General features: G+C 47.5%; 1 protein-coding gene across 1 annotated transcript; it reads right to left on the bottom strand.

The window, feature by feature from the left end:
• Positions 1 to 1478: 1478 nt before the first annotated feature.
• PRND (prion like protein doppel) lies at positions 1479 to 5892 on the bottom strand. The gene is given in 3 exon segments (XM_054017336.1): positions 1479 to 2085; positions 5781 to 5856; positions 5859 to 5892. Coding segments are annotated over 3 exon segments (678 nt in total). The 3' UTR covers positions 1479 to 1517.
• Positions 5893 to 13348: the final 7456 nt, after the last annotated feature.

Here is a 13348-nt window from a genome sequence, read left to right as displayed (position 1 = left end):
TGACCTGTCCGTGACTTTTACTACAAATAACCATGACAAAATCTTTGCCTTTGTTATAGTTAATCCAAAAGATCAGCTTTTCTTTTTAACATCTAATAACCTCTGTAAAGCAGGATCACTGGATTTGGTGCCACATTTACCATCCCCATCCACTCTCTTGCACCTGGGCATCTTGTCGGTTCAGACTCAACATGTGGGAGGAAGTTTGGTTGCTCAGTAGGTTTCCTTATAGTCTGCCTTCTTTATACTCCATAATGCCCTTCCAAATATGCTTTGCTCCGCCCCAGTATTCAATATCATTACCACTACTGAGTTTCCCATGAGTCTCAAATATGCTGATTAGCAATGGCAAAGCAAAGAAATGAGAGAGTGCTAGGGCACACAGATCACTGTCTACTGAATAGCTTGATCATTCAACTGTGCAAATGTAACCCACGCACCTTCTGGGTGTGGTGTTCTGTCCCATCTAGGGGCACCGAGACCACTTAAAGGGAGAGATAAAATGAGTTTGCTCTACAGCCTTGGCTAACAGGCAGTTGACTTTTGGCTCATGCAATAGAGGTTCATGCACTAAGCTCCAGAGATCCCCGTCGAGCAGGGTCTGTCAGCATTACACAAACTGAAGAGGTGAAGACTGTGTCTTTGCAACCAGCTCATGGCTTCCTTCTCTTTGCATTGTTGTTAAATTCCAACATGCAACAATATTAAAGTATTGGAATGACCGGCTCAAATGGAATTATTTAATTAAAGATTAATACAGCAATATCCGGGATACAGAAAGAGAACATACTTTACCACCCCTGTACATGAAGAAGGTAGTTTAGTCCCATCTTCCTTACTTAGTGGAATGCTGGCAGTATTCATTCCCAATTTATCTCCCCAAAACTCTTTTCTTTTATAGGGTGTGAGACAGAGAAATCTTTGTGGGGAGGGAAAAGTTACTTTCTCGCAATTATTTCGCTCTATGTTGTTTTCAATATCTCATTTTTACCTCATTACTTATGGGATTTCTTTTATGGTTATCTCGCTTTACCTGATTGATAAACCAAAGGGGAATTATAATCCAGTCATTATTACTGACAGCTGTGGCAACCGGTAGTTCTTAATGAATTAACATCTCTCCATGGGTCATTATTTCATTCATCACAGGAAAAGTCTGCAATAACAAATGTCTCTTATCAATCATACGCACCCCGTATATTACCCAGTCTTGTTTATTATAACACTTACTAATAAGAATGTCTATTACCATAGAATCCAGTATCCCTCTGTGGCCTAGGTTAAAGGAGTTAAAAGATAAGCATGTTCCTTTATTTAGACACACATTAACCCAGTTTAAAACAAAGCACATTAGTTTGATAGAATAGCTAAATCACACTTGAGTTTATATGCACAAAGGATTTTGGTTAAAATAACAAAAGAATTATGGAAGCTTAATATACACAAATCATAAAAGGTAAATAGTTACTGACAGGCACTCCCTTTTTGCCAGTAAATCAATGGCTTTTGCTGCAAGTTCATTGCATGGTAAGAGAAATAAAACTCCCGAGGCAAAGCATTGCTAACCAACCAAAGGAACCGTGGATCGACAGAGCGAGGCTGCATGTTTGGCAGCAGAATTCCATTGCACACAAGTGGCTTATCACTTGCCACATGACCCTGGAGTACACACTGGTGGCGTTCTTTCCTTCAGGTAAGTCCAGTTTGTTTTCAGTCAGACTCACCGTAACGTTAAAGCACTCACTAACCAATGTGTCCTTAGTTGCGTTCGGCTCTAGTGACTGGAAGCACCTAGGGTAATAAATGCAATCGGGGAACTTTTTGAAGTTGTCGGTGTAATATTTGTCCTCTTCGGGCTCTAGTTTGATGTCGAGCAATTGGCCGGTGTAACAGAGTGTTCCTGGAATCTTCACTGGTTCTTTTTTGGTTGGCGGGCTGGGCTTATTAACGGGGGGAGGACTTTTATTCTGGCTTGCTTTCTTACTTGAGGAGCCCCTCCTACAAAGGGTGATATCGCTACATAGCACCAGCAAAAGCATAGCCATCCAGCAGGTCACCATCCGGGTCCTTCCCATTCTGGAGGATCTGAAAGGGGAAGAGATTTGGATCATAAAGCCAGAAGGGACCATTGTGATCATCTAATCTGACCTCCTGTATAGCACAGGCTACAGAACATCTCTAAAACAATGCCTGTTTGAACTACAGTTTATCCATCCAGTCTTGCCTGAGCGAATGGCAATTGAGGGCGAATCCACCAGAACGGTTGGCAACTTGATAATTAACCTTTGAATCTCACTACTTTAAAAGATTTCCACTTTGAACTGGTCCAGCTTCTACTTCCAGCCATTGGATCTTCTTATGCTCTTTGTCTGCTAGATTGAAGAGTCCATGTAGGCACGTATAGCCTGGGATAGAGTCGTCCCTTAACTTTCTCTTAAGCTAAATATTTTGATCTCCTTGAGTCTGTCACTATAAGGCACATTCTCCAATCCTTTCCTAATTCTCACAGCTCTTCCTGATCCCTCTCCAATTCCACAATGTCCTTCTTGGATTAATGCTAATTCTTAACAACCCAATGTATTTCCTATAGATATGGGCTCAATCCCAACACCCTGTAAACTTTGGAGGGGTTCAGAATCCTAGCCCGCCTCTAGACCCTAATTTTGCAAACAGTTCCTAACTTTATAATTGACAAAACCAACCCCCTTGTCCCAAATGCTCCCCTACCCTTTTTGGAAGAGGAGGGGGAACAACTCTGGTTCCAAATTCTCCAGCATGTCAACTCCATGACATATGCAGTTTGGGCAAGCTGTTGACTGCTGGGGTAACAACCAGGGGAAGGTGCCAACATTTAGGTGACAAATAATCATACGTAGATAGCGCTCTTCATCCAGAAGTCTCAAAGGACTTTATATTAAAGCATCACAACCCTCCAGTATTACCCAGAGGCTGCATAAGAGCAGCCAGATACTTCCTTTTTGGCTGGAGGAAAGATGGTTTAATGGTTACAGCACCAGCCTAGAATTTGAGATCCGAGTTCAATTCCCCTGCTCTGCCCCAGATTTCTGGGTTGGCCTTGCATGAAATCACTCCATCTCTGGGCCCTGTCAAATGGGGATAGTTACACTGCCGTGCCCCACAGGGGTGTTGTGACCTGCCCAGAAACTACAGCAGTGGGGGGCCAGTTGCATGGTGCAGTAGACTGACCTGTCCTTGCAAAGCATTGGTTCAGCTGCAGGTGCAAAGGTATCTTCATGTAAGTAGCCAGAGTGATCTTTCCATTTTACATCAGAGAAAACTGAGGCACTGGTTAAAGTCAATGGTTTCTATTTTCAAAATGACCTAGGGGCTTTAGATGCTTTTCCCCATTGAGATTGAAGTAGGGAGTTCAGGGCTTTTCTAACTTCTAAGTATTTTGGAATTAATTCCTAATGAACTAGGCTGCCGTAAGAGCTTTCTTTGTATGCTGCTAAAGGAGAATTAAGAATATTGAACAGGGATCTCTAGTAACACATTGGTCCCACTGACTTCAATGGGCTTTGGACCAGGTGCATATTAGTTTTTAATGATCCTTTGCTGTTCTCCACCTAACCGCATTTACTTCTGAACCCACTGTGTTTGGGAATTGCATGGGGGTAAGAAATAACTAATAGCCACAACCCATATTGTGCCATTGGGTATCAAGCAGAACTCCCCCCACCCCTCCCCATCCATATCAAGGAGGGGGAGTGGGGGGAGTTCTGCTTGATACCCAATGGCACAATATGGGTTGTGGCTATTAGTTATTTCTTACCCCCATGCAATTCCCAAACACAGTGGGTTCAGAAGTAAATGCGGTTAGGTGGAGAACATCCATATCAAGGAGGGGGAGGGGAAATCTGCTTAAAAATCAATCCATTGCACCCATCATAATAATTTTTGAAACTGTTCATGTTCACGGTGTGGAAATATTTTCTGAGCATGTAGGACCTAATCCAATGGGAGACTTTCCATTGACTTTGGTGGGCTTTGCATCAGGTCCCTAATGTCCCAACTCATTCAGTGCTAATAGGAAGGCTGTTTTATGATCACAGGATGTTGCCTTTTTGTAAGGCCTCACTTTCAGTGGAAAGTAACAAGTAGTCGCTTTCCAGCTAGGTTCATAGAGCAAGGTTCATAGCTTGCAGCCCTGGCAAATTGTTCCACGGTACGTTACAGCTTCTTCCTGTGGAAATAGTGTGTGGCTGTTTTATTCATCGCAGAAATCTGTGGGTAACTTTTTTTTTAAAAAGGCTGTCAAATCAAGCTCCCCACTGAATCAATTCTGTGAACCCAGCTAAGGGTACTCAGATGTACTGCTGAGTGTTGTCTCTGAATGCTCCACAGAAAAGAGAAAAAGTTGCAATTACACACACTTTTTTTCCCCCCTCTCTCTCTCTCTCTCTCTCTCTCTTTCTCCCTCTTAGCTATGTACCCACACCCATGCATTTGGTTCAAATGTCTATGTTTGGGTGGGGGGTTTTTGCTTACCAGTCTTGTTCATCAGAGTGGCAGGGTAGAATGGAAAGATCAACAAGAGACAACAATGCAGATACCAGGGTGATGGGTGCGTTTTAAATACTTGGGCAGATAGAGTATATGTATCATGGTGGTTAGCTTGAAACATATAGAAGATGGGATGGGTGAATGCTTCTACACCATTTCCTATTCTTTCTGACCTCTGGTTAGAGCAGAGGAATTAAGTTCTCATCCCCAGCTCTCCCATTGGTTTTCTCTGATCTTGGGTAAATTATTTAACCACCCCGAGCCTTAGTTTCTCCATGTTTGTTTGCCTGTCTTGCAGGGGTGTGGTGGGAATGGATGATAAGCCACTTTGGGATCCTGAGGGCTCCAAGACAGACAAGGTGGTATTATTGAGGGGAAAATAGGGTGCTGCCTGTGTGTTTCTGTAGAGCCAAATCATGCAGCGTTTACTCTGGCAAAACTCTGACTGAGAGTCAGTGGGACTGCTAGGAGAGTAAGGATCGGGTTAGAATAGAAGGATTTAGCTCGTTCATAAACAGACTATTAAGAAATGGCTTTAGTCTAAAGAAGAAATCAAAGCATAAGCAAGTTTGTGAATGTGATTTGATTTTTTTTTTTTTTCTGTGAGGCTAAATTCAGCAACAAAACCCACCGGATACATATATATTTATTTTTTGGTAGGTGCTTTGTGGTTTTCCCTGTAAATATGGTACAACATACTCATATTTGCTTCAATCTAAACTAGTAGATGAATAGAACTCTTCCATCATTCCTTTCTTTCCAGGAAAAGACTCTATAAAGACAAGGTTTCGAAACTCAATGGAAAGGTCAGTTAGGGTCCAACATGCAACTGTACCCATTAAAAAATATTTATCAATGATAGTTTTAATATCCCAGAGCAATTAACATTGCACGGGCTGGAAGAAACAGCCAGTTCTTTTAGGATCTAACTGTGCAGATATCAAGTAACTTATCTGAGAGCATGTCTAATAATCATCCAGATAAGACATGCTTGAAGTGAATTCTGGTCCTTGTTACATCAATGCAATTCCTTTTGCTTCGAGATCAGTCTTTGGGTCATGAATTACTGCGGGTCCATGAGTAGTCCCTTTTATCCAGGACACTTAGGAGTAACTGAAAACAAATGGGGATTACATAGCTCTGCAATTCACAGGACGGAGTGAGAGGTTTTTAAACAACAAAGGTAAATGGCAAGATCCTATGCAAACATGAATGAAAATAAGTGATAAAAATCTGTGCCGGATGTTGGCAATCACTCACCTTTCTGCTAGAGAGTTGCAGGTTGTTTTTTGGGGCAAGTGCAGGTCTCGATAGCATTTGCCAAGCTGAATCTCTCAAACTATATAGCAGTAGGTGGGGTATGTTCATTTCCAAATATGGAAAATTATTTCTCTCTGAGTGTACTGTATCTGAGAGCATCTTCTGTTCCCTTCCCCTCCTCCCCTTTCAAGGTTTGAATTGCCTCTTGGTAAATATTTCATTTTCCTGCACATGTTAGAGATGAACTGAGCTGTGCAGTTTATATTTGAACTGTAAGCTCTGTAGGGACAAGGACTGACTTTTTGTACAGCACATAGCACAGCGAGGCCCTGATCCATTATTAGGGATTATAGGTGCTATTGCAATACAAATACTGTCAAGACCTGGATCTGCATCTGAACTTGGCCAAATTTCTAGGGCAGTTGGGCTGAATATCCAAGTTCTGATTGTGCCTAAAAAGAGGCTCAATATTGTGATAATGGGTGCCATATAAAATCTTAAGATCCATCGATTAGATGCCATGAGTGCAGGGGCCTGGACTAGATGACCTCTCAAGGTCCCTTCCAGTCCTATGATTCTATGCACCTCTGAGTTGTAAAATTGGGGTTTTACTCCTGAAAAGCCCTAAACTCTGAGAAGAATTCAGATCTGTCTTCTGATTTGTGGCCCATCTCCAGTAAGCACACACAGTCAACACTGATTGTGTCAAGAATCTCAACACTTTTGTTTAGGAGGTCGGTGGGAAAGGGGATATTTAGATCTTGGGTTCTGGTTTGGTCCATTTCTACATAGTTGGGCCATGGGCATGATTCAAACTTTTAACCTGCCTTTGACAAATTGGGAGTGGTCGGATCCAGGGAATTAGTTGGGACCTATCTCTACAATAAACTAAATCTTTCATCCAGAAAACGAACTCCAGATGGTTAGAGATGGCACCACTTTACACAGTAAGTGCAAGTTATTTAGGAATCAGATTTTCAGGATAGAAAAGACTTATTTGGTCATGTGTCCAATGGGAGGCAGTTCAAGAACTTCTTCTCTTCTGGTTGGGCATGGAAGCACTAGATTCATACAGCTTTTCTAATAATAAAGATTCCTCAAAGTCAAGCAAATGGCAGTCTCAAAGCAAGTTTTTTGGGTTCGAAACAGGGGTTCTCTGTCTCCTGAATGCTGCTTGGTGTTAAATAAGATATAATCAAAGAATTGTGAGAATGCAAATAATCGAAGAAACTCAGAGAATGCAGAGTGTGCCAGAAATAAAGTCCACTGACCGTAATCTTGAATGTGTGGTTTTACGGTGTTCCTGACAATTCGTAATATCCATAGCTCATTTCCCCAACACTATGCACATCCAGGACACTGGAGAACATATTAGTAACACTTAAATCTCCTCACACCCCCATGAGCATTGTTTCATCCCTCTAAAGATGAGGAAACTGAGGCACAAGGAGGTTGACCCAAAATTTTCAAATGTGCCCCTTAACTTCCAGGTGCTCAATCCAAGACACGAGTTTCACATGCACAGAGTATGTGCTCCTCCCAGTGACTTCATTTTGGTGGTGTGGGTGTCAAGTGCCTCTTAAATTCAGGATTTAGTGTCTCATGCTCTGCCCTGAAAATTAGCAGGCACATCTCATTTTGGGCCTGAGATCACACAGGAAATCAATTACCAGGCCAGGAATTGCACCCAGGAGTCCTGGTTCCCAGTATCCTGCTCTAAGCACCCAGTAAGCTGGCTAGTACCAGCAAAACTCCCAGATCTCTGTGAGCTTCTAATAGCTGAGTAAACACACCGAGCTATGTAAAAGCATCCCTTTATACATTAACTGCTAGCCCAAACAGCCGGTTTAGCTAGTTATGCGTCAGATTCTCTTGCTGAACAGACATGGTTTTCTGCCTTTCTTGTAATTTAAACTGCTACCCCTAGCTATAGTGGATTTCCTAGTAAAGGAAAACTCCAGTGTAAAATTACAATACTTCTAATCATTGCATCTGATTTCAAAGGGCTAAATTCTGTCCTTAGCTAAACACATCATGCTTCTTTAGATATCAGTGGGAATTGCACTGAAAATTGCTAATTTCCCTAACCTGTAGTCCTTAATGGAGGTGGTCAAATAGCAGATTTTTTTTGGTTCACTGGTAGATCTGAAAAATTGAAAAAAATCAGTTTGGGTAAAATGAAACTGGATTTCTTTGTATGCAGTGTTGAGAATGATAATAGGTATAGTGGGGCTAGGTCATGAAGGGCTTTTAATGGGAAGACAAGTAGTTTGTGTGTGATGCTGTGGAGATGGGGGAGTCAACAGAGAGTGGTCTGGAAAAAGTGATAGGCTACGAAAATGACCTTTGCAACTGCGCCCTGAATGGTGGTCAAGGCCAAAGAAAAGATGTTGCTGTAATGGAGACATGAGGCCATGAGAACTGTCTCTTTGCTAACGCATTGTTTAAAAAAAAAAAAAAATCCCATAGAAGGAATATAATTGTAAAATTTCCTAGGACTCTCCTGTAAAGGGAGTTTTGTCTGAGGAAGAGCTATAAAAGATTCCCCCCCACAAGTTTATGTTTGGATGTGCTAAACACAGATCCTCTTCCCAGTGGCTGAGTTACAGATGATGTCACTGCCTTTTGTAAGAAGTTTCTTGCTTTTGTGACTTGCTCTCCACTCTAATGTTGTTTGTCTTTTATTTTTATTCTTAAAGCTTGAGGTTTAATTTCCAGTGTATCCAATCCATTCATCTATATTCATTCTGAAATATTTAAATATAACTCCTCTAAGAGCTAATGAGCCAAGAATACATTTATGCGTGATGTTATTGGCAATTTCAATAATTACTTTTTTTCAAAAAAGCACTTACTGTAATTCGGTATTTTTATTAATTTTTCCTTTTAGCAGGCCCTGTCTTGTACTACTCAAGTGGGCAGCAATCTTCATATCAGCCAGTGTCTGGTATGGATTTAAAGATGAACAGTAAAACTTCTGACAGAACGCGTAAAGCTGCCAAAATAAAAATAGGTGCTCTCTCCCACCACTCTGCCTTTAGACTCTGACTCTTTCACGGAATATATATAGGCTTGATGATCCCAATTCTCCCCTGATTTCAATGGAGCTACCTGGTGTCAGACAGTAGTGAATCAAGTCTAACATCAAAATTATTTTAAATAAAATTGTTTGACTATATTTTAGATTTTTTTTTTAAAGTCAGAAGGGACCATTGTGATCATCTCATCTCCTACGAGAGACAGGCCTGGGGAATTTCACCTATTCCATCATCCGATCCAGACCTCACTGAAGTCAGTAGACTCTTTCCATTGACTTCAATGAAGGCTGGATCAAGTCTTCTTCATTGACAAATCCTCTGAATTGCTGACCATCCTCTGTTCCTGCTGAAGACAATGGGAGTTTATAGTGCTCAGGACCATGCCGAATCACACTCTTGCTGACCACTCTTCCTTCAGTATTTTCAGTTTCCTTTGCAGCAGCTAATAGAGAGGAAGGATGGTGTAGTGGTTTAGGCAGTAGAGACTTGAGTCATGTCCAGTTCCCTGCTCCACTACAGATGTCTTGTGGGATCTTGGGCAAGTCACTTGGGCTGAAGGTTCAAAGGTATTTAGGTGCTTCACTCCCATAGTTGGGAACTGGGCAGAGCATGGACTTGAACCTGCCAAGTGAGTGCCTTGCTGCAGATTACTGGCTATTCTAGGGGGTGGGTCGGTCTCTCTCTCTCTCTCTCTCTTTCGTTTTCATGAAAAAATTTGAAAGGTCTTGGCTACATCCAGATGCAGAACAGATGTTTTTGCAATCTCAAATTTTCTTGGGGACAGGAAAACAGTTTCCCACCCAGCTCTAATGTTGCTACTGACCTCCTTTTGTAAAATGCTCTGAGACCAGTTGATGAAAAGCACTGGAGAAGGGCTAACTGGTATCATTTATTGAGCAAGCCCAGGTCTGTGTTCACAAGGTTACTCCTTATCAGAGGTAGCTGGCAATAGATTCCAAATGCAATTTATGTTTATGGCAGTAGCACCCATAGGCTTCAACCAGGGCCGGTTGAGCTAGGTGCTAAGCAAATACTCACAATAAAGCATGATTCCCTACTCTGTGATCTGAGACAAAACTCAAGTAGGCAGGGAGCATGGATACAACTGCACAATTACACAGATTAGGCATTGCCTACTTTGGTCCAGAATCCAAAGCCCGTTGAGGATGCTCTGTGGGGCATAGGGGTTGCCCCCGGAGAGGCCAGATGGTGATGACACCATTGTCATCTCTGGGAGGTTCCACCAGGGAAGGGCAGCTGTAAGTTCTGGTGTATCCCACTTGTGGAATACTACTCCTGGGAGATGCGCTGTTTAAGTGTGTCTCTTGGGCAGCCTAGCCCTGCTCCTCCACAACTAGTCTCATGTGTATGTCTATATTCCTCACTAAACCCAAGCTCTGACTTCAGGTATGAGCCTAAGGCCTTCTTCCGTCCACACACAAATCAGTCTGACTCAGGTCAGCAAGCAGTCAGGACCTGGGTCCTAGGACCCAGGTGGGGGGAGGTCTGAGCCTGAGTCTTGCTGTGACTCTCTGGTCCAACCCCAGGGCCGGCTCTAGGTTTTTTTTTTGCTGCCTCAAGCAAAAAAAAATTTGGCTGCCCCCCAAACCCAGCCCTGGGCTCTAACCAGTGCCCTCCCCCACCCACACCCCCTGCCGCCCCAGCCCTGGGCTCTCTCCCCCAGTCCACCCCACCTGCACCCCCTGCTGCCCCAGCCTTGGGCTCCCCCCGACCAGCGCTGACTCCGCCCGCTCCCCCCTCGCCTCCAGCCAGTCCGGCGCTGGCAGGGTCGGGGTAAGCAGCGGGGCTCCCGGGCTGCACCTCAGCCCAGGGTCCCTCCAGCCAGGGCTCCTGCCTCCAGGACTGGCTGGGACCCAGGAGAGCAGAGCTGGCGGACCTCTCCGGCAGGGGGCTGAGGAGCCGGGGCAGGGTAGCCCCAGAGGGAGTGGGATGCAGGCCCCGCATGGCAGCACCCCGCCCTCTATGGCCCCGCTGCTGCTTCTGGCCGCCCTGCCGCAGTCCCTGGGTGGCATGGGCCGCTTCGTCCAGCCCCGGCTGCAGTGCTGGGGGGCAGCCGCCCTGCGGCACCTGCAGGCAGCTCAGTGTGCCCTGCAGGGCAGCCCCCAGCCCGAGTGTCCCCCGCTTAGAGCCTGCCCGGCCCAGCCACAAGGTGTAGGCACTGCTCTCCCACAGCGCGAACCGCAGTGGCCCCAGGGCGTCCCCCCGTGCATGACGCGCTGCTGCTGCCAGGGCCGGCTCTAGGCTTTTGCCGCCCAAAGTAGGGTTACTATCCGTCCGGGTTTCCCCGGACATGTCCGGCTTTTTCAGCGTTAAATGGCCGTCCAGGGGGGATTTCTAATCAAGTAGAAATGTCCGGGATTTCCCCCTTCCCCTCATGTGGAGTGCGGCGTGGCTGATTGGACGCCTGGCCTGATTGAAAGCCGCTCGCAGCCACTAGGGCCTCTAGCAGCCAGAGTCCCTCCCCCTCCCCCGCTCCCTCCTCTCCCACAGAGCAGCGCGGCAGTGTTTGATTCCACGTGGAGCCTGCATTTCTCCCTCTGCCGGGTGAGCGGGGGGAGCAGGGCAGGAGGTGGTGTGTGTGTGTGTGTGTGTGTGTAGAGGCTGCAGGGGCAGGGCAGGCAGGGGGCACAGAGGCTGCAGGGCAAGTGGGGAGCAGGGGGCACAGAGGCTGCAGGGGCGGGGGGGTGCAGAGGCTGCAGGGGCTGCAGGGCGAGGAGGAGCAGGGCAGGCAGGGGGCGCAGAGGCTGCAGGGCGAGGAGGAGCAGGGCAGGCAGGGGGCGCAGAGGCTGCAGGGCGAGTGGGGGGCGTGCAGAGGCTGCAGGGTGAGGAGGAGCAGGGCAGGCAAGGGCATAGAGGATGCAGGGGCTGCGGGGCGAGTGAGGAGCAGGGAAGCACTTAGTAACCCCCAACCAAGATCAGAGCGGGAGGAGGAGGGGGAATGCGGGGTGCTCAGAGGAGGGGGCAGAGTTGGGGCAGGGACTTTGGGGAAGGGGTTGGAATGGGGGCGGAGAAGGGGTGGGCTGGGGGCGGGACCGGGGCCCCGTGGAGTGTCCTCTTTTTTAAATGTTTGAATATGGTAACCTTACCCCAAGGCAAAAAAAAAAAAAAAAATGACCAGAATGCTGCCCCTGAAAATGTGCTGCCCCAAGCATGTGCTTGGTTTGCTGGTGCCTAGAGCCGGACCTGTCATTTTGCAATGTGGATGCAGCTCAAGTAGCAGACCTGAGTGAGAGGGTCGTGTAGTAGGTTCGTGCCGGGGCTCTGCCCTCCGGGACAGAGGGGTGCCACGCCGACTCACTACAGCACAGACAGTTAAAGCTCAGGCCCCTTTACGCAGGGGCTGAGCGTCCCACAGTTCAGGGAGCTCAGGCCCTCAGGCAGGGCTGAGCAAACACTCAGCTAGCTCAGGCCCTTTGGTGCAGGGGCTGAGCAACAATACACTTTGGGGGAGGCCCAGGTTCCTACCTGAGCGTTGGGTGAGGGGGAAGCCTGCCACCTGTGAGCTGGGGTGGCAGGGGGGGACGCAGGCCCACCCACTCCACTGCGTCCCAGCCCGGGGCCCTAGCAGCCGTTACTGCCGCTGCTGGTCAGTGGGGTGTCCTGACCGAAACACACTGACATCGGCTCACATGTCTCTGCAGCCTGACTGGGGTCAGCTACCCCCGGGCTACTTCCGTGTTCCCCCTCGGGGCCTACCTCGTTGGCGATGCCGGGTTCAGGCCAGTCCAGCAGCATTGGTTCCTCTGGTGCGGGGCTTGGGGGCCGGTCTGGCAGCTCTCCACCAGGGTAGCTGGCACGGGGCAGGCTTGGCTCCTCCTCGGGGTAGTGGGCCCGGGGCAGGCTTGGCCGCTCCTCCTCGGGGTAGTGGGCCCGGGGCAGGCTTGGCCGCTCCTCCTTGGGGTACCTGGCGAGAGGTAGGCTCGACTGGCGTGGTGATGTAGCAGGCGGCTTGCTGCTGTCTCCCAAGCGGGAGCTCGGCCCAGGATGTCTGCTGTCTCTGCCGGCCTGGGCTCCACTGAGCTCTGCAGGCGGGCTTTTCTACTTCCGGGTCGGGGCCGTGACCTCGGAGGGGCGGGCGCCAGACCCGGTGGCTCCGCCCACGTTGGGGCTAGGGGAAGTTTGGCCCTATGCGGGACGGAGGGGCACCACACCGCCTCACTACACCCCCCCACCCCCTCAAGGCCGGCTCCCGTCCCTCGGGGCCGGACCCGTCTAACTCTCCCATGTGGGACAGAAAGTCTGTGTTTGCGTGGTCCTTACCGGCCCTATGGCGGATGGTATAAGCATAGGGCTGTAACGCCAGGTACCACCGCGTTAACCGCATGTTATTGTTCTTCATTCGGGCCAACCACTGAAGCGCGGCGTGGTCCGTGACTAGTATGAAGGGGGCTCCTAGGATGTAATGACATAGGGTGTCACAGGCCCATTTTACTGCTAGGGCCTCCTTCTCTATTACCGCGTAGTGTCTCTCGCGGGAATAATTTTCGGCTGAGATATATAACGGG

The sequence above is a fragment of the Malaclemys terrapin genome, chromosome 2, assembly GCF_027887155.1.
Source record: "Malaclemys terrapin pileata isolate rMalTer1 chromosome 2, rMalTer1.hap1, whole genome shotgun sequence".
In the NCBI taxonomy this organism is placed as follows: domain Eukaryota; kingdom Metazoa; phylum Chordata; order Testudines; family Emydidae; genus Malaclemys; species Malaclemys terrapin.
The sequence above is the reverse complement of the archived record's forward strand: the minus strand, read 5'-3'. Positions and strand labels throughout refer to the sequence as shown.